The sequence below is a fragment of the Penicillium solitum genome (assembly GCF_028829755.1).
Source record: "Penicillium solitum strain IBT 25940 chromosome Unknown utg000001l_segment0_segment0, whole genome shotgun sequence".
Lineage (NCBI taxonomy): Eukaryota > Fungi > Ascomycota > Eurotiomycetes > Eurotiales > Aspergillaceae > Penicillium > Penicillium solitum.
The window spans coordinates 430,984-450,699 of NW_027072121.1; the positions used below are offsets into that span (position 1 = coordinate 430,984).

Here is a 19,716-nt window from a genome sequence, read left to right on the forward strand (position 1 = left end):
ATATGAACCGTGGAGCCCCCCCGCACAGCCACGTTCAAAGTTGGAAAAGTTGGGGAAAGAGGAAAAAAAAAAAGAATCCCCCTTTCCAAAGCACATGGATGATCTACATTTTTTTAATTTAAAGTACCGATGACGCGTTAGGTTAGATCTCTATGGGGCCACGCTGATCCTATGCTGCAGGTGAGAAAATCATTGATCCATTCAATCTTTTAATCTAATGCCAAGACTGCGACCGGCCACATAATACCTGGGCATTGCACGGAGGTATCAAGGATTACTCCGTGCTCCACACCAAGACGTTCATTATTCCACCATATATGCACTATACCTAATACAATTGCGTCGTTTCAAGGTTACCTGAGCAATGTGGCTGGAGTGCCCTGATGCAGGAGTGAAAAGGCCCGTGTGTGAAAAGCCCATGAACTATACATCCGGGGCCCGGCGGGGCAAATAGAAAACAGGGAATGAGATTAGTACCTGAATTGTATGATGTACAGTGGGTGAGAATGGAATCTATTGAATAATAGGCTCCCCAGCGGTGAAAGGGTATACGCATACAAAGTATTCAGGCGGACCAGATGTGCAGATGATATGTGGATCGGTAGGCAAGAAAGGCAACGTGTCAGAGTCCTGTGAGAGTGTGAGAGTCCGAAGTGGCAATGAAACTGCAGAATTTGCCAAGCCAAGTTCACATCCGGCTGTCCTTTTTTTACATCTAGTGGGAATTAGAGTCTTGGCTACTTCGTACAATGGGGGGATTGTTATAGAATTAAGGGGGGAAATTAGAAGAGGAAATATCGAGAACGGAGTCCTCCGTACGGAGTATCACTCAGGGGAATTATAACATACCTTACAAAGTATACCCCGTTGTGTTCGAACATAAGACATCGATAGCTATATTTATCCACCATGCATACTACTAGTCTACTTATAGTCCCATTGTCTCTCCACCGATAATCCAAGAGGGTCTGGGATGACACCAATTAAAAACCTTTGTTGAAAGTCTCAGAGAGAAGGGAAAAAAAAAACCAAGTAGAAATTGGCTTGGCTTCGGCTTTTTTAAGTGTCACACAAGATAATAATATAATAATATAATAACTAATACTCTCTGTAAGTATATTATTGGTGTAGCGTGGAATGTTTAGTCTCGCCTCTCTCTCGGGACTTACCCAAATGACCCCCGTAGTTCTGTTTCTGGTTCTTCTCTCTCTGGCTCTTCTCTCTTTCTACCTCTTCTGTTACAATCCTCCTATTATTCCAATTTATCCCAATCCCCTTCTCTTTTTCTCTCTCTTTTTGTCTTTGGAAATTAATCAAATAAAAAAAAAACAAGGATCGTTAATCCCGGTGATTAGCGAAGACGTACCCAGCTTGTAACGTCATCTTCCTTGGCAGAGCTCGATTTCCCTAAACTCCTAAACGCCGACCCAACCACTCGTTCTCATTCATTTTTATTCTTCCTTCACCTTGTGTGTGGATTTTATGGATTGATCTCTCTCAAATTCGGTCCAGGCGCAGTCGCTATTTGACAGTCTCTCGTTCAGCGCAATTCGACCTACCTCGGACAGTTTCCTTTTAAATCCCACCACGCTCCAGTCTTTCTCCTTACTTTCAACACGTTTCACAGTCAAACTCAGTGAGGGGTAATACTCAAAAAGACTACTGAGGTTCTTGTCTCGCACATCACGTTCCGACGTCATGGGTCGTTCGCGTGGTAAGTCGATCCTTTCCGGGTATGCCGGGAAGTGCACTAGAGCCCGTTATTGACTCTCCCTTGCGTTTTACTAGTTCGCTCGTTTATATCCAGTTTGGGGGGGTCGAGGCACAATGATTCTGCTAAAGAAAGCAAAAAGTTGTCGAAGAACGTTGCGCCAGTGGCCAACGTGACTCCGTCCGATACACCACCCCAGTGGCAAACCCCTCCCGATACACCGTCTCCTCCGACCGAATCATCCTCCCCTGTGAGCTCTGGACCAAGAGGCAGAAATGGCTCGCGACCGGCATCCATGATCTTTTCACGCAACCCGCCTCTCATGCAACAGACGGGCGATACCCCACCGGAGCTATCGCCAATATTCTCATTCCTCAATATCCATACAAGCAAGGTCTACCATGAAGGATACTTTCTAAAACTGAATGATCAGGATTCTCGTAAGTCAAACTCCACCCCCCCCTCCCCGGCGCCTTGCGGGGAAAAGCGGGCTAACACGTGGCAGACGGACGACCTTCTGGTGATCGGCAATGGGTGGAATGCTACGCACAGCTGGTCGGAACTGTTCTTTCATTGTGGGATGGCGCTGCGCTGGACGCAGCAGGTGGAGAAGAGGTCCCGGCGACCTTTATCAACTTGGCCGATGCGTCTATTAAGATGGTGAGCTTTAACCTCCCAGAATTGTTAGACATGAACTCACCAGTTACTCGCAGATTGAGACACTTCCGATCCAAAATGGAGCTATACAACCATTGAAGAACGTACTCAGCCTTTCTTCTGCAGGAAAAAATCGATACCTCTTGCATTTCAATTCTTTCAACTCACTAACCCAATGGACTGCCGCGATTCGTCTCGCGATGTTCGAACACACTTCCTTGTACGAAGCTTACACTGGTTCTTTGATTGCAGCGAAAGGAAGAACTCTCAACGGAATCAACTCCATCATGGTGCCCACCAAATTCAAGTACGAGGATTGGGCGCGTGTACGATTTGGAGCAGGAACCCCGTGGAGACGGTGCTGGTTTGTGATCAGCCCGCCAGACGAAAAGGAGCTCCAAAAAGCGCGGAAAGCCATAAAGAAATCGGCATATGACCGATTGACAATGCCTGTTACCGGAAACATCAAGTTTTACGAGACGAAGAAGACGAAAAAAGTGATTCCCATTGCAACGGTTACCCAGGTTTACTCGGCATATGCAATTTATCCACAATCCAAGGCACTAATTGACGCATCCACCCTGGTGAAGTTGGAAGGACGGATTACCACGCATTCGCCGGATTCTTCCTCGGAGGGCCTTGTTTTTATCATGCCTGAGCCACATGCTGCGGTTTCTGGATTGGAGATGATGCTGCGCTTCCTTTTCCCGACATTCGACACTTTCAATCTCTATGGCCGTCCTACTCGCCTAGTGGCAGACACTAATCACATTAAGAGTATCATGTTTGCCTTCCCCAAAGAGCGACGCTACGGTTATCTTGATGTGCTTGACATTTCCAATCTTCTTCAAACCCCGGGAAGCCAAGAATGGAGCGAAGCTCAGTGGAGGAAACAGCTCAAAGAGGCAACACAGCGCCGAATTTCATCTGGCAGGAGCAGAACCAACAGTGTCAACAGCACGAGACCTCGTTATCGCTCGATGTCTGGCCGAACCAGTGATATCCCTATGGACTCTACTCGCCGCCAGTTCGCTGGTCTCGAGAACAAGACTGAATTCAACAATTCTACTGAGGCTATTATTCATGAAGTCCCCCAAACCGAGGGCTCACCCGTTGTGTATCACAACCGCGTGGTTTCTGATACCACGGGCTTTAACGCTCGCTCTCGACCAGGCCAGGGATCTTTACTTGAGAGCTCACCTGACTCGTCTTCTCAAGATCTGATGCAGCGTGGCGTTCCAGCGGTCGCGCCTATCGCCGAGAGTCCCAGCTCCGGGAGCGACCTAAATCTCGACCGTCCCCGTGGCCCGCCTGTCGAAGAGCAGCTCCCTCCACGCACCCCACCGGCTCCCGTTGAAAACCCACCCGCATTTTCGCATGGACCCAAAGAGATGCCCACTAACCGGCCAGAGGCTTCTTCGGAGCAGAGGTTGGCAAACAACCGGATGTCTCACGGAACACTTTCGCAACTCGCATCAGTCGGAACGATGGGGCTGAGTGCGGCAGCCGCCGGTGCTGCATGGAAAAGCCACCAGGCACAGACTACGAACAACCAGCAGCCCCAGGACCGGAGCTTCGACAGAGCCTATGCTCCCAACTCCGTTGTGTCCACAAACTCTCTTGCAGCTTCATCAAGTGACGAGGGCTTAGGCCTTGCATTCCCTGTTCTACCTCCCTCAGTTCCGGAGCATCGCCCGAACACACCTAATACTACCGGCAGCCCACAGCGGGTTTCCCCCCAGAAATATTCCCCTCAACGGATGCAGATTGACTCCAACAAATCCGTGCGACGCAAGCCACTCCCCCAGAGAAACCTTTTCGTGGCAGAGCCACAGTCACCAAGCGAACCGAGTTTTGAAGATCTTCGCCATACCCTTGATGAAGATGCGTTGAATAAAATTGCTCCTCATCTTCCATCCCCAATCTCATCTACTGGAAGAAGAAACGGGAATGAGGACGAGAGCATTTATGATGATGCATCGACGGTTTCGCCTGACTATGCTAGCACCCACGGTTCTGTCTACAGCAAGAAATCTATTGCGTCCACCAAACCCAGAATGGGTGTCATGAAGACTGTGGGAGTTCCAGCTGCCAAAGATTATGTCATTGGCGATGCTCATTATACTATGGACCAGCCCCCAACCTCGAACCCGGATATTCCCGCTGTGGACTTCGGCCCAACTATGACCTATATGCCTACTACTGGGCGGCCAACCACATCAGACACCCTGAGAAGACCAATGCACCAACGCAATGATTCGTCGGGAACCAAATTTTCCGTTCCTACTCAAGCAATCGATCAGGCTAATGCCCGGCCATCCACCGGGGAGGAATTTCGACGGAGCATGCTGTGGCAGCCTGGAATGGCTTCCGGTCGCCCTGTTACTCCAGGTGGAGGTCTTACACCGGAACAGTTCGTGCAGCAACGGGCGGCCCCCAGTCCTCCGATGCATCTCCACAATCGCACCCCTTCCAATCCTATGTCAGTACACCGTCCGGTATCTGGCGACTGGACACAGCATGTCCGTCCCAATTCGCCCATGACCCCTCAGCGGGATCCCAATTATCGACCTTCGTCTCGTGGTGCCCAGGGTATGCTGAACTATAACGAGGCTTCAACCAATCTTTCCGCTCGTGAACAGGAGCACGTTGCCCGCATGACTGGTTCTTCATTCTTCAATATGTCAAATGACAACCGGAAACCACAGGCGCCGGTGAACCCTATGGGCCTTGTCTCACATATCGATGCTCGGGAGCGCGAGAAGCGTGAAATGCGGGAGGGAATGTCGAACCAGGCGGTTCAACAGGCCATTGCGCACCGTCAACAACACATGATAAATCAGCAACAATATGCGCCTCAGCAGTTTGCGCCGTCTTTCGCGCCATCGTTCGCACCGCCGTTCGTACCTCAGCCTATGCAGCCTATGCAGCCCCAACAGGCTGGTTCTGTGTATCCATCTCAACATGGCCGCCACGAGTCCATGTACAACATGCCGGCTGCCAGCCACACATGGGATGCGCTAAACCAGACGGCCCGCCCCGACGAACCCCGTCGATCATCCTGGTACGGACAGCTTGCGCAGGCTCCTCAAACACCGCCTAGCTATCAACAAAGCCAGCCCTACGGCCAAGAACCGAGGTACTACACCCACGCTAAATAAACCGGTTCCTCCCCTCGGGTCTGACTGTTTCTGTCACCCATCTATCGTTTAAGCACAACCTCAACTTTCCTTTCAGTCCTTTCAGTCCTTATTCCCTGCACATCATTAGCAGCGTCATTCTTTTTTTTTATGTTCAACTCACCATTCCTGCATACCTATTAACCTTTGCACTTGGCTTCCAACTTGTTCCTCCTGCACGCATTCATTCTCCTTGTACTCTCCAACACCATTCATTGTCATTTCTTTATCTCTCATTGCTTCATTGCTTCTTTGCATCACGCATCCAACCGGAGTTCCAGATGGGCGTGGTGGGATCGTCCCTGATTTTTTCATGCGAGTCGCTTGCTTATCATTATATCGGGGTCCTTGCCTGTACTCTCTTCTTTTTTTATTCACATGTTTGTTTAACATGTAGATCAGACTCGTGGAAATATGCGGCCTGTATGTACGCGGTATAGATTGACCATGGATATCAAACCAGGCGATTACCCTTTTTCTTTTTCACATTCCTTCTTTCGAGTAATGGATTCTGTAGTAGTAAATGTATATCTTACACCCAAAGGATGGCAATTGATGTAGTATCCGGACCTGTGAATTTCCTTTTCTAGTTAGTGCTAGCGGTAGATCTGCGGATTCTTCACGAATCTTTTCTGGATGCTCTAAACAATGTGCTGCGTCTGGCATTTGACTTGATGAATATTAGATCAAAGAAGCTGTGCATCACATACAGGATGAACTTATCCAAGCTCTGCAGCTCGTGGAAGCAGTCTGCGCGCTATGGCCTCTGTCAGAATCCAGGACGGTCATGTACCGCTGGGAATCCCTCTTCTTTTTGCCTTGGCTTTTCTTTTGTCTTTTCCCCCCTACTCTGTTAAAAAATAATACCGGAAAGAGGAAATGCTAAGTACAGATATACCTAGATAACTACCTAGGTAGGACTTGGGCTATTTACGCGAGTACAGTAAGACCGGGGGGATTTACATAAAGTTAAGGTTGTACCAGGCAATAACCCGGGTAGTGTAGTAGTTAAGAGCAATGACAAACTTGCAAGGTTGCCATCTGAACGAGACACAGGCCTGAGTTCGATTCCTCTTGGAACCAAAGTTCGTGGTCGGATGATCATCTGGGTCGTGTACCGCAGGGAATCACCTCTTCTTTTTTTTATCTTGAAAAGGGTAAATAAGGAAATAAATTTTAAATATAGAGAACCTTTAAGCCATTTAACCAACTGATATGCCAACTACTATGTAGGGTAAGCCTACCGATTTGGGTTGATAGGGGATTTATATAGAGTATTGGTACAGCGGCCACGGCATCGTTCCTGCTAGAAAATCCCAAGAGGATAGTAAGCGCGAATCATCACATACTGCAGGTGAACGTTACTCATTCTGAATTGAATCCTGCATACGAGATCTCTAAATACCTACATAGTGAGAAAGATTTATAGAGTGAGAAGATTTAATCAAATAACAAAATTTGCAATTTGATCCAAGTACCTCATCTAGAGGCAAAAAATAGTACATACAAAGTTGGTTACCAAATAGCCAAAAAAAAAGGGCAAAGAAAACCCAATTAAAAGAGTCAAAAAAGCCTACTACACAGCCGGACTCAGAATCCTCAGGAGAATTTAGCAGCTAGCACCACTGGGAATACCCTTGCACTTCTTGCTAGTCTCACCACCGGTGATGCTAACGCCACTCCAAGACCAGTCGGAGCAAGCACCAGAAGCACACAGGATGTAGGTATCGACACCACCGCTAGCGACAGTTCCGTGGACGTTGTCGATAGTCAAATCGGTGATGGGGACACCGCTGGTGGGGGATCCGGTAGGGCTGCCGTTCTTGTAATCCTGCTCGATGACGACACCGTACTTGGTGATTCCGGAGAGGGTGATGTCCTTGTAGGTGACGCCCTTGACGGCGCCGGTAGCGCCGTAGACGGTCTTGATGCGAACACCTGTAGAACTGGAGTGTTAGAAATACTGACACCGGTGGAGAAAACAAAAACTGAAACTGGAACTGGAACTGGAACTGGGGACATTCTTTACGTACCGTTCTGGGAGTCCTTGATGGTGCAGTTCTCGACGGTCACACCGTCGACGGTGTTATCGGAGCGTCCGCCAACGGAGCCGATGGAGATACCGTGGCCACCAGTGCACTGAGCGCCGGTGAAGTGGACGTTCTGGAAAGATCAGTTAGTTCGATTCATCAAATAAGACAAGTCCCAAGTTGTCGGTATATACATACAGTGCCGGAGTTGACAGCCAGACAGTCATCCTGGTTGTGGACGGTAGGGCTGGTGATGTAAACACCGTTGCTGGAGCCGACGTCGAAAGCGTCGGTGTTGTGGCCGCCATTGCTATCACCGTCGGCATTGTCGACGGTAATTCCACTGAGAGTAAGCTCCTTGGCGCCGTTGATGCTGAAGACCTGCACGGGGGAGTTCTTGATGTAGATGTTCTCAATCTTGGAGCTGGTCAAGCTGTGAGCGTAGAAGAACTTGGGCTTGGTCTTGCCGCCGTTGGTTCCCTTGCCGTCCCACCAGCGGGCACCATCACCGTTGAGCTGCGCGCCTGCGGCACCCTGGACAGTGATGGAGGTTCCGGAAACGGAGACCAGAGGACCTTCCCATTCCTTGTAGCCGAAGGTGGTGGTTCCTTCGAAGATGACCTGTGGGAGATGAGGTTAGTATAGAGATTTGAGGTTGGAGATTGCGGTAACGGGCTTACGGTGGTACCTGTCTTCAGGCCTGTCAGGTCCAGAGTAGTTCCGGCTGGCACAGCGACATTGCTCAGGGTAATGGTTGAGCAAGAGGTCTTGCTCTTGATGGCTTCCGCAGCACCGCTGGAGCCTGAGAAGGTACAAGAAGCACGAGAGGTAAGGAGAGAGGTTCCTAGAACAGGCTCAGCGGCGGGAGCTGCGTTGACGGCAGTAGCACCGAGCAGGGCAATCAAGCCAAGTTTGAGACTGGAAGCCATGATAAAGAAAGTATGAAATAGAAATGAATGTGGGATTTAAAAAGAGTGTGATGGTTTTTTTTGTGATTCTTCAAGCAAAGAGCAGACCAGGGGAGTCTTATATACTTCTACGGTTCATTCTGAAACGAACTGGAATCCAAAGCTAGAACCGAATTAGATTGAGAAGAACCGAGATTTTCCTTTGAAGGTTGTATCTTGTTGAGAATAGGCACCGATGAATTTTTCCTCCAATGTGATGCTGAGCTTTGGGATTTATCCGCCCTGCGGGGCTCCGTTTCAGTTTCAAAGCGGCGATAGAAGGCGTATCCCGCCGAGGGGTGGTAGAATAAGTCAAGCTCATTTGTGACTTTAGATGGCTGTTTCGAATATAAGACATTCGGATTTCTAAGTGGGGATCCACTATGTGATGGCTTTTAAATGAGGTTGAGCCGATGGCTTATATGGGCTTGTTCTGACGTGTGAAGCCGGGGAGTCCTCGGATTAATAGCAATAACGGTTATCAACCCTAAACGCCATGTGTAGGGGAGAACTGATAGCTATAGCACCCGACATGTGAGGAATACTCCGTTAAGTCACCCCGGCCGTGGACCCAGTTTCAGAAATTAAGCCTTTTGCCCTTTTTTTTTCTGCCGATCTATGGACCTGAAAAAGGCGTGAAAGTGAAAATATCTGGAAAAATATCTATAAAAGAAAAGATATCTAAAAAGATATCTAGAAAGACATTCAAAGGGACTCCTAAAAATAAGTCAGAAAGCATACGCGGCCAAGTATCCGTACCTTTGCGGAAGACTCGGAGGAATGTGCAATAGTTAATATATCAAGCCTTCAGTTCCCGCTCAAGCTATACCCAAGGAGCGCCAAGTCTCCACTACATTGCTTATTATGCGGAGCCAACTTGGCCCTATACCCCTATCTTCTGAAACAGGGGCATTTTATTGCTTGCTTCACATATCTAGAACACGAAAACACGATCCCTTACTGACCAGACCAAATTTGTTGAGACACTTGTTGGGACGTCTTAGATGCCTTGTTTCCCAGGCTTCATCGAGCTACATAACTAAGTAGCTCGATATAATTGGTAACTATATCATATAGTTAGCACTTATGCAACTTGAATGTCTATCCTCAAGAGTCAGATGCCCGAGGCGCAATCACGCGGTGTACAAAAGTCCGCTCCGGTAGATCTACTTCCCACCACTCATCTTCACAGGTCCTTATATTGTAGTACCAAGGAGGGTATGTACCTGTGGATATAGTAGGCAGTTAGTCGCTCTGGAAGAAAATATGGAATGCAATTTGATGATGTGTGCAAGAAGAAGCGATAGGGTTTAGCGTTGAATAGATCCAAAGGCATCTTAATTACCTCCCCACTAGCTAGCTTCCTCCTTCTTTCTTCTCCCCATCTTCATTTTAATGTCTTCGTCAATGGATCTTGTTGTGAGTTACCCTTTGCAGTAGCAAGCATGTCCGGTGTCGTTCAAAAGTAATAAAATATTTGAAGTATATTGGGGGCAATCATGTAAAGAGTTCAACTATCTAGACAATGGCTTTGACGGCATAAAATGGCTTCTCCATTCAAGCACCCACAGTGAGACCTCAATATGACTCAAACCTATTTTTTGTATATAGCCCAATGCACTTCCTACTTCTTGATGTTACCATCGCACTGCATAACTCCCTTGCCCTGCATTTTACCGGTTCCGTGGCCCCAGTGCTTCGAAGTGTATCGGATAATATCGACGACATCCTAGGCCCCGACATATTCGTCGACATTTCCTTTACGACCTTTGCCCTCAATGCCGAAAGTACATATTCCAAAATTGAGAATTCCGTACTGCCTCTCGATCGGCTTGATCCACGACCCACTTGTTCCTTCGATGTTTTTGACAATGACCAGGCAATCATCGATAAGGGGCGATCCACTTATAGTCTCTTCGATATAGGTTGTTTTCGATGTAGTGCAGTACGACTTGCCATTGTCGTTGTTGTATGGGAAGCCTTACTTTTTTCTTGTGGCATCTGTGTCGTCGGCATTTTCCCATGATTTGCGGGCCACAGTCTTACTGCACACGGGGAGGCGCATAAATCCCGGAGTCGTAATTTCTATCTTCTTAAGGGCGTTAAATGTACCTGAGTCTTTTGGATTCGCCTTGCCTCCGCCGTTCTAATTGCCGTTCTACTTGTACGTTTTGATAGATCTAGTAGGGTGATTCGTTAGTGATCTGTAATAAGGAATGAAAGTAAACCCGTAGAGGAAGCAAACACTTAGCTAATAATGATATCGTTAACCTTAAGTCTACTCTAGGCCTTACCGTCGAGCTCTTCAACGCCTTTAGGTAAGGAGAATGCACTATCGGGGTATTTGCAGCCACCCGAAAGTCCGCAATTCGTGGAGTAAGGGTACGATTTTCTATTAGGATCCGCTAATTGGTACAGCCTATTTTTATAACACGTAGACTTTAAGCCCTTAGTATACTTGTCGCTATCCTTATTATCGTAGCTTCGACCTATGTCAATGATGAAAGGATGACGACCCGAGGCCTGCTAAACGGCGGGAATGGAGTATGCCAAAAAGGTAGTTAGGAAACTATCTTCTACCGACTTCTTCTGAGTATCTGTTGCTTCGGTCTCCTTATCCTTGCGCTTTGTCTTTCTCGGATAGGGGATGTCTTCCGGAACGCCGTCGAGTAGGCGTCCGTCCGCTATTATGGTGGTGGGTCTTTTAATGGACTTGTCAGAGCTGTCGAACAGATCTCTGAGATCCACTGTGAAAATGTACTCCTAAGCTTTAGTGCTTATATCTTTTAGAGGCTTCGTACCACGAACCTAGGGACCATACTAGGCATCAGAAACCTCAGCCGGCATAGGCGGAGATCCTTTGCTAACACAGATAACAGAATCTTTGATGTTCTTGCACCCAGTCCATCCCCAAGTCTTTTGATTGAAACCATCGATATCTTTCTCCGTAATACCATTGGCCGCAGCCATCGTTGAACAACTTTCGCCATCGCCAATAGTGGTTGTGGCATATAATCAGTCTTTGTTAGGCTTTGGGCTGAAGTCGGAAAGTGTACCAGAGGAGTAGCAAATATGCTGACCAGGCTTTAACTTCGAGCAGAAACCTTTCGCAGAGTTGTACTTGGTAAAGTCAGCCCCGGAGATACCACACCTCGAGGCGATTGCGGCGCAGCTATCACCATCTTGGACCTTCTGTGTTTTGCACTCCGCCCTAGAAAATAGCAGATTCCTTTCCTGTTGCGTAGATGACTTGGCAGGTAGGGGTGAACCAGAGGCTTTCATGCTGCTTGTAGTCGTATTTCCAGGCTTGATAGAAGACAGCATGGGAGATGTAAAGTGGGCACTAGCCGTGAAGTTCATGGTTTGTTCGAAGTCAAGGCACTCGGCATTGGACCAGGATTCAAAGGCAGACTGGATGGCTCTAAAGGTGCCATTTCTCAGAGCCAGAAATCCAAAGACGTGTTGAGAGTCATAGTGTGGTCCACAGAGCTGTATAGCCAAACTGTCTCGACGTTTATTGAAATCGTGGGAACCGTCGATGAGAGACCCCAAAGCCACATAGCTAATGTCCTTGCTTTGTAGACTGTTGCCAATGTAGATACCAGCTGAAGTGGCACCGAAGCGAGAATATAGCATAGCTGTCTTACTAGGATTAATATGTCCGCGGGCAATATAATCACGCATTTATCTGATTAAGTAGCGGTACTCGGATTTAGTGCCTTCTGAATATAACGACCAGCCGATCTCATAGTTCACCTTATACTCCTTTATAGGGGCGAGAAAGTTTTAACTGGGCCTACGAGTTTTCTCTCCAGTCATAGCCGTATGCCGTGCAGGCGAGGATACGGTTATAAGAGTCAGTATCATCAACATCATCGTACAGATTAAAACCATAAAACATAGGCAGGTCACACCTTTCGAGCTATTTTATATGGTGGTAGGTCGACCAATTGGAGGGGTTGGGTCCAGTGACAATGCATCGCTCGGGGTAGATGTTGTTAAACCCCTGATAGCGTGGACTAGCACCCAGTCTGGAGTTTCCCTGACCGGAGACGACCGCAGCTGATAGCAGTATGCCTGCAGTAATGCCATTCAAAATGGGCGCTATAGCTTTGGACCCCTTGTGGCAGAGGTTGAAAAAAGTAATATGAAAAAGTGAAAAGAGTGATGAAAATTGAGCAAAAGGGTGTATAGACAAATGAAAACGAGTGACTGTTAGGAACGGTAAAAGTCCCAAGAAACTCCCCAAGTCGAGAGGTATATTGATTCTAAGAAAACAATGTCCACTGCCGGAGCAGTGCAAATAAATATACAATCTTTTCTCGCCCTCAATCTTCGACTTGACATGGAATCCTTCCAAAGTACTCCGTACAAGTCTCTCCAGGACTACACTGGATCCGCAGACCCATGTGGTATGGCCCCCGGGTGTGATTGTATCACGAGCGACATACCCACGCGGATACTTTCTTCGAGTCCAAGAACTAGATCCATCCAGTGTTTCAGAGAAATGCACGATAATTTCGGTAAGATGCCATGGAGTATAGAACACCCAATTGCAGCGTTTGTACGAACCATATAGGGGCCGCCAAGAGTAGCAAAGGAGCTCCAAGCACTGGTTCGACCTACTGCACGGAGAGATCTATAATGAACATAAACCGAGGCTATTAAATGCATATATATATATATAATGTACGGAGTAGTTGTATATCTGTACGGAGTATATACTTCCGTATTAACGTGGCCCACTTTAAAAAAGACCCTCTTTTACGGCCCTGAACTACGAAACCTTCTAGTCTCCCTAGCGCGCCGTAGTCCCGTTTGTGCCCGGAAAAAATTACCAACACATTTGGGGTACTTCGCCCTACCGCATCAAAACTTCCCTGTCTTTCGATCTCTTGTCCTGACTTTGAGAGCCTTACGATCGATATCAATTGATATCAGCTTTTTCTTTTAGACTCTTCTAGTCATCCATTGTTTCACGACATCAGACCTTTCGACTCCAATATTGCCAAATCGCAGGATGTTCAACATCAAGGCGCGACTTCTCGCCCTCGGCCTTATGGCGTCCCTAGGAGCGGCCAATACGCATGACTTGGGCTTCGGTGAGATCGATCTGATCTTCCCGCGAAATGGCACCTTTGAGCCGATGGTGCTTATGCCCGTCATCTTCGCATTTCAGAACCCCAAAGTGATTGATGGACTCTATCCATACCTTAGGTACGGTGTGTGGCCGGCGGATCTCCCAAGGGGGAATCAAACAATGGCCGCCTATATCGATCACGATAAGTTGGACCTTAATACGACGGACTCGGTATTATACCTTAAGAGTAGCATACCAAGCACTCTGCATCCCGAGGGTCTGAACACCGAGAATGAATGGGAATTTGTCTGGGGACTTGAATGGACAAACTGCTCTACATCGGCGCATGGGACCACTTCCGACGGCAAGCCCAAGGTCAACTTCAATGGCCCGTCCGATAGCCATTCTATCCGCTTCACTACGAAAAAAGGGGCAGGTCAGCCCAATTTGACCGTTCTCACCGCCGATGACAAGTGCGATAACATCTCCGCTATGGCATTCGACGTCACGAAAACTCTCATAGCTCAATCAGGCTACCTTCAAGGCGACAAATGCGCCGTGCTCGAGACTCCAGCGCCTACTCCTTCTCCTTGCAAGGTCAGTATCGTTCCTTCGGCTGCCTCGAGCATAGCAGCTGCTATCACCGCAGCTCAGTGCGATGGTATCGACCCTATTGTGAGCTGCCCGGCCAAGAACGGCGGGGCTGCTATCATCGATGTGGCCGCTTCTTCGCTGAAATGGTGGACTGCTGGTGTATTGATTGTGGGGAAGCTCTTGATCTAGATGCGATGTTGTTCACATTTCCGATGTATTAGAGAATTCCACATGTATGAAGAATTACTGCTATAACGAGAGTTGGAGATTTCAGCATCAGCATATTTTTTAATACAATGAATGGGGCCAATGTAGGGTCGCATCCAAGCTGAATTGACAAAGTCTTTATCAACGTTGTTCACTTTTTCGGACAGTGAGGTCCACTCCGCCCATAAGAAATTGAAAAAGTAGTATCTATACTAGATAGTTAATAAATATTATAAGTACTAATAATAAAATAAACTCTCTTTTGTAACATCACCAACATCCTCTATAAAATATACAGACAAAGAACTATAATATCATCACTAGCATCCCTAGCCGGGGGCCTTTGCACACTGGAGTTTACCATGGACCTCGTGAGGTGGTGAGATATTTAATATGTTTGGCTCTTGGCCTTCGCTTAAGGTCCTCGGAGCCCCACGACTTGTCGACTTCCGTACTAGAACAAGCTTAGTGCTGCAACCTCACTCCCATTTCAATCATACGACTTTCTTGGCACTACAAGTAGCGGCTTGAAAACCCCAAGTGAGGGTAAGATTTTCGTGCGCTAGTATCTTTTACATTATCGGAGCCGCAAGTTGCCCTCTGAGTATACAGGGTCTATTGGGAAAATATACTACAGAGTACTCTAGCACCTGCATTCAACAAGCACCCTCCTCAATTCCAAGTAAAAAGGCCCACAGCGCTCTTCCGTATCGGTCCTCTTTACCGGGGTCCTAATGTTGGGCGCGATTGAATCAGGGGACCTTGAGCCCTTTGACAGCATGACCTCCGACAAACTTTTGCATTTAAGAGGACCCAAAAACAATGACAGTTCCATAGGGCTAGATTATACACTGGGGTATCCTCGGTAGGCTTCAAGCCATTGCGGGCGGAACAATCGGGGCGGAAGGTGGGTCAAGCCCTGGTAACCTAAATATGACCAATGAACATCAAGAATGAAAGTACTGCTGATCCTTTTCCCTTTTCTCGGGCCGGCCCACCAATCGGGACATCACGACTGAAGTGCAAGTGGAGAGCCGGCCAGGCACAGGGGCCCACTTTGCATAGTTCAACCCTCGATGCAGCCCACTGCAATTTACTTTGCCATGATGGATCAGGATTGAACTGAGACAGCACTACTCGTATCTATCGCGCCGTAGTTTTGGATACGGGTCGACGAGTCTCCCAGAAACGATGGAGGAATCCCAGTCAACCATGTGGTTGCGGGCCAATTGTGTCGAAAGACTTTCAAAATGCATATAAAAGCACCCAGTTATCCGACGCTACGGCCCAGTTTGGCTCAGCTCGACTTGGTTCCTGAAAATTATTACTAGGATTCAACAATATGGTCACAATGCATGGAAAGCCCATTCTTGCCTTGGCTCTCTTGTCGGAGTTGATTGCTACACGCTTCATCGGACATGCCTTTTCTCGTCGTGGTGTTGACTGCACCTTCACGGTAGCTGCCAGTTCTGGAGACGCCTGTGAGACCTTTGCCGACAGCTGGAGCATAACAACCAAGGAGCTCCGGTTCATCAATCCTGATCTAGACTGCGCCAAATTCGATGACGTGGCTGAGTATTGCGTCTCTGGTGAGGTAAATGACGATAAGCCCACTAAGACTACCGCAACTTCCAACGCCGCTGAGACTACAACTGCCGTGACGACCTCCAGCTCGACCGAGACTATTAACACTCCCACCACTACCTCTTCGGCCAGTGACCATAAGCCCACCCAGCCGGGTCTAGCTAAGAACTGCGACAATTTCTATAAGGTTTCGGACGGGGACAGCTGTTATAATATTGAGGCTTCAGCCGGGATCACCCATTCGCAATTCTTAAAATGGAACCCCTAAATCAACGAAAGTATGCTTCCACATCTCCATTCACAATTCTTTCTTCTCTAGCTTAACTAACTAACAACTGTCAGAGTGTACCAACATCTGGGGAGACTACTACGTCTGCATCCACGTCCCTAGAGCAACCACCACTTCTGCTACTCCCACGTCCACTGACGGTAGCAAGACCCCCACGCAGTCCGGCATTACTGAGAACTGCGATAAGTTTCACAAGGTTGGTTCCGGTGACCAGTGCGACTCCATCCAGACCGAGTACAAGATCACCTAAACAATTCATCAACTGGAACCCCGCCATTGACTCTGGTATGTGAGAACCATTCAAATAATATCTCCGGCCCAGTTCCTCAACACTAATTCTTACGCGCCTCAGACTGCACAAACCTACAACTGGACTACAACGTGTGTGTCCACATTCCCGGCGCTACCAACACCCATGGCCCTACGCCGCAGATGCCCAACCTGTCCTCGGACTGCAAGAAATACCACAAGATTGCTGATGGTGAGAGCTGCCCTGCGATTCAGAAGGAGGCTGGTGGTATCACCCTCGCCCAGTTCCGTAAGTGGAGCCCGACCATCGATGCGAAGTGCAGCAACCTTTGGAGTGGATACTACGTATGCACTGGCGTACAATATCCCATAGTACCTGATGGTTGCTGTAGAAGGAAGTTGGTATCAATATGATCCCCGGAGCCATCACGCGAGCCCGCTGGTCGATAGTATGCTTGCCATAAGGCTCCGACATCTACACATATAGTTCCTATGGAAGATGAGCACAAAAAACCGGCCATTATCAAGGGAGTCTTGGTACCAATCGGGATCAAGTAGACGCATCTACATCATATGATAGAAATTATATGTTAACATACAAATATATCTGAGCTTCTTTTATTCGTTTACTACGGGCGACTAAGTATATAACTAGTTTCCGATCCCTAGCCGGGATATACCTTCGCATATTATAAAGTGAGAGTGGATCTAAATTAATGTCTGGCAATATGAACCAATGAGATAGTTATGAACCAGTGGCATACTTACAGGTAGTTGCCCGTAGTTTACTTAGTCTGCGCTATGGCACCCTAGTCTGGTGTGACGTAACGCGCTATGCCTTGAATGATAGTTGGATACCAATGGCGCGGAATGAATAATTTTGCATGAGAGGAACTATTAAGTCTCCGCGTAAGAATTAAATGAGTAATGTACAACAACCATATACGTTGGTGTCACCTCGGTGGTTATGTAGGTTATGTACTGTACGCTATAGAAGAATCTGTGGGCCAATGGGACGAACAAAGAGAATATTCTATGACAACATTTCCCCGCCTAATTCCGATCTAATTTATAAATCAGAATACTGAGAAAGCTGTGATTGAACATAGAGGCTGCGTGGAGTAACTAGATAGTATAATCCTTGACATTTGACGTAGGCTGGGGTTGGAATGACGTAGGGGAGGTCAAGTTGCCGACGCTCCGGCTCGTAGGCCGGAGAATCCAAGAATCCAATGCTGGGGAACAGGTTTTCTCCAGTTTTTAGTGGATATCATTGGATATCTCATCTTGGAACAAAAGTACTTTGTAAATCAATCTTAGTGATAGCATCGAATGACATGGTCGTTATCCTGGCATATGGGGCCAGTGCGCCGCTTCTCGATATGTTAAGAACAAGCCTGATATCATCTGTTGTGCAATCTGTATACATAGAACAGACCATTTGTTTATTCTCTGTTTCTTATCCTCCAATTTCCAATGTACCATTGTGGACCAGCTATATCTATACAATAGACCTTAATCAAAACGACCTGCCAGATGGCTGCCCCAGTGGACTCCACAGACCCCGAGAAGCCGAGAACATCAAGCCTCAAGGATGAAGCCAGCCCACAAGCAAATAAAATTGAAGCAGAACGGGGTGTCGACACCCACGCCGAACGAGCCTCCAACTCTGACGCAGCAAGTCACGACGATAAACCCGAACTGCGTACCAGCGGCAAGCCCGAGCTCACAGAAGACGACTGCTACGAAAAGCTCGGCTTCTGCTTCCCAGCATGGAAGAAATGGACGATCCTCTCCGTCATCTTCGTGGTCCAGATGTCCATGAACTTTAACACAGGCGTCTACGCGAACGCCGTCACCGGTCTGACCGAAGAATTCCACATCAGCGAACAAGCCGCGCGAGTCGGACAGTGTGTGTTCCTAGTCGCATACGCATTCGGATGTGAGCTCTGGGCACCATGGAGTGAGGAATTCGGCCGCTGGCCCATCATGCAGCTCTCCCTATTCCTCGTGAACATTTGGCAAATCCCATGCGCCCTCGCACCCAACTACGGCACAATCGTCGTATGCCGTGTCCTCGGCGGTCTCAGTTCCGCCGGAGGGTCAGTCACCCTCGGTATGACAGCGGATATGTGGGAAGCCGACGACCAAGGCTACGCGGTAGCCTTTGTGGTTCTCTCGTCAGTGGGCGGATCAACCGTTGGGCCCTTCTTCGGCGGTATGATCGGCGAATGGCTCACATGGCAATGGGTATTCTGGATCCAATTGATCGTCGGAGCGGTAACACAGATCCTGCACTTCTTCATCGTGCCAGAAACTCGCACGACGATCCTGATCGACCGCGAAGCCAAACGCCGCCGCAAGAATGGCGAGGACATCTGGGGTCCGAACGAACTCAAAACCCCACGATTAGACTTCCACGACGTCCTAAGAATCTGGATCCGGCCATTCGTGATGTTCCTCTGCGAACCAATCGTCCTCTTCCTCTCCCTCCTCTCTGGTTTCTCAGACGCCCTGATCTTCGTCTTCACCGAGTCCTTCACTCTAGTCTTCGAACAATGGTCCTTCAGCGTGCTAGCCGTCGGCCTAACATTCGCCTCAATCCTCATCGGCTACGTAATAGCATACATCATCTTCCTACCGGACATCCACCGCCAAATCCAAACACGCCGCCAATGCGGCACAGCGAGCCGTCTCGCCGAGCGCCGTCTCCTCCTCCTCCTCTTCATCGCACCGCTCGAACCAATCGGTCTCCTCGGCTTCGCGTGGACATCAACCGGCCCGCCAATCCCCTGGATTGCACCGTGCATCTTTGCCTGCCTGATTGCAATGGCGAACTATGCAATCTACATGGCGACGATAGACTACATGGTTGCGGCGTATGGGCCGTACTCCGCATCCGCAACGGGTGGTAATGGCTTTGCGAGAGACTTCCTTGCTGGTATCGCGACCATGTACTCCACGCCCATGTACCAGAATATGGGGAGCAAGTATCATCTCCAGTGGGCGAGTACGTTGCTCGGCTGTGTGGGGTTCTTGGTTTTGATTCCGGTTTATGTGTTCTACTGGAAGGGTCCGGAAATTAGAGCGAAGAGTAAATTCGCGCAGCAGCTTGCTGCTGATCGGGAGAGGCATACTGAGAGCAGGAGGGCTAGTCGGGCGAGAGCTTCGGTTGGGGGGTAGTTGTTG

The 19,716-nt window shown here is 48.4% G+C and overlaps 7 protein-coding genes across 7 annotated transcripts; 4 read left to right on the forward strand and 3 right to left on the reverse strand.

Annotated features, from left to right (window-relative positions):
- Positions 1–1,698: 1,698 nt before the first annotated feature.
- Positions 1,699–5,529, forward strand: N7455_000170 (uncharacterized protein; the record flags this gene model as incomplete). The annotated part of the gene is made up of 4 exons (XM_040952305.2): positions 1,699–1,714; positions 1,789–2,151; positions 2,217–2,371; positions 2,425–5,529. The coding sequence occupies 4 exons, from the start codon at positions 1,699–1,701 to the stop codon at positions 5,527–5,529; spliced, it is 3,639 nt and encodes a 1,212-aa protein (XP_040817378.2).
- A 1,627-nt stretch (positions 5,530–7,156) lies between these two features.
- Positions 7,157–8,506, reverse strand: N7455_000171 (glycoside hydrolase family 28 protein; the record flags this gene model as incomplete). Its single annotated transcript, XM_040952307.2, has 4 exons — positions 7,157–7,485; positions 7,581–7,710; positions 7,776–8,198; positions 8,258–8,506. 4 exons carry the CDS (start codon positions 8,504–8,506, stop codon positions 7,157–7,159), a joined length of 1,131 nt encoding a protein of 376 aa, XP_040817379.1.
- Positions 8,507–11,539: 3,033 nt separating this feature from the next.
- On the reverse strand, positions 11,540–12,208 carry N7455_000172 (LysM peptidoglycan-binding domain-containing protein; the record flags this gene model as incomplete). The annotated part of the gene is made up of 1 exon (XM_065603743.1): positions 11,540–12,208. One exon carries the CDS (start codon positions 12,206–12,208, stop codon positions 11,540–11,542), a length of 669 nt encoding a protein of 222 aa, XP_065462234.1.
- Positions 12,209–12,320: 112 nt separating this feature from the next.
- On the reverse strand, positions 12,321–12,644 carry N7455_000173 (uncharacterized protein; the record flags this gene model as incomplete). Its single annotated transcript, XM_065603744.1, has 2 exons — positions 12,321–12,438; positions 12,472–12,644. Coding segments are annotated over 2 exons (291 nt in total), but the record flags the coding sequence as incomplete, so codon positions are not given.
- A 900-nt stretch (positions 12,645–13,544) lies between these two features.
- On the forward strand, positions 13,545–14,387 carry N7455_000174 (uncharacterized protein; the record flags this gene model as incomplete). The annotated part of the gene is made up of 1 exon (XM_040952397.2): positions 13,545–14,387. The coding sequence occupies one exon, from the start codon at positions 13,545–13,547 to the stop codon at positions 14,385–14,387; it is 843 nt and encodes a 280-aa protein (XP_040817195.2).
- Positions 14,388–15,756: 1,369 nt separating this feature from the next.
- N7455_000175 (uncharacterized protein) lies at positions 15,757–17,085 on the forward strand (the record flags this gene model as incomplete). Its single annotated transcript, XM_065603745.1, is given in 6 exon segments — positions 15,757–16,176; positions 16,334–16,491; positions 16,508–16,563; positions 16,631–16,872; positions 16,901–16,976; positions 17,015–17,085. The coding sequence occupies 6 exon segments, from the start codon at positions 15,757–15,759 to the stop codon at positions 17,083–17,085; spliced, it is 1,023 nt and encodes a 340-aa protein (XP_065462236.1).
- Positions 17,086–18,063: 978 nt separating this feature from the next.
- N7455_000176 (uncharacterized protein) lies at positions 18,064–19,710 on the forward strand (the record flags this gene model as incomplete). Its single annotated transcript, XM_040952392.2, has 1 exon — positions 18,064–19,710. The coding sequence occupies one exon, from the start codon at positions 18,064–18,066 to the stop codon at positions 19,708–19,710; it is 1,647 nt and encodes a 548-aa protein (XP_040817268.2).
- Positions 19,711–19,716: the final 6 nt, after the last annotated feature.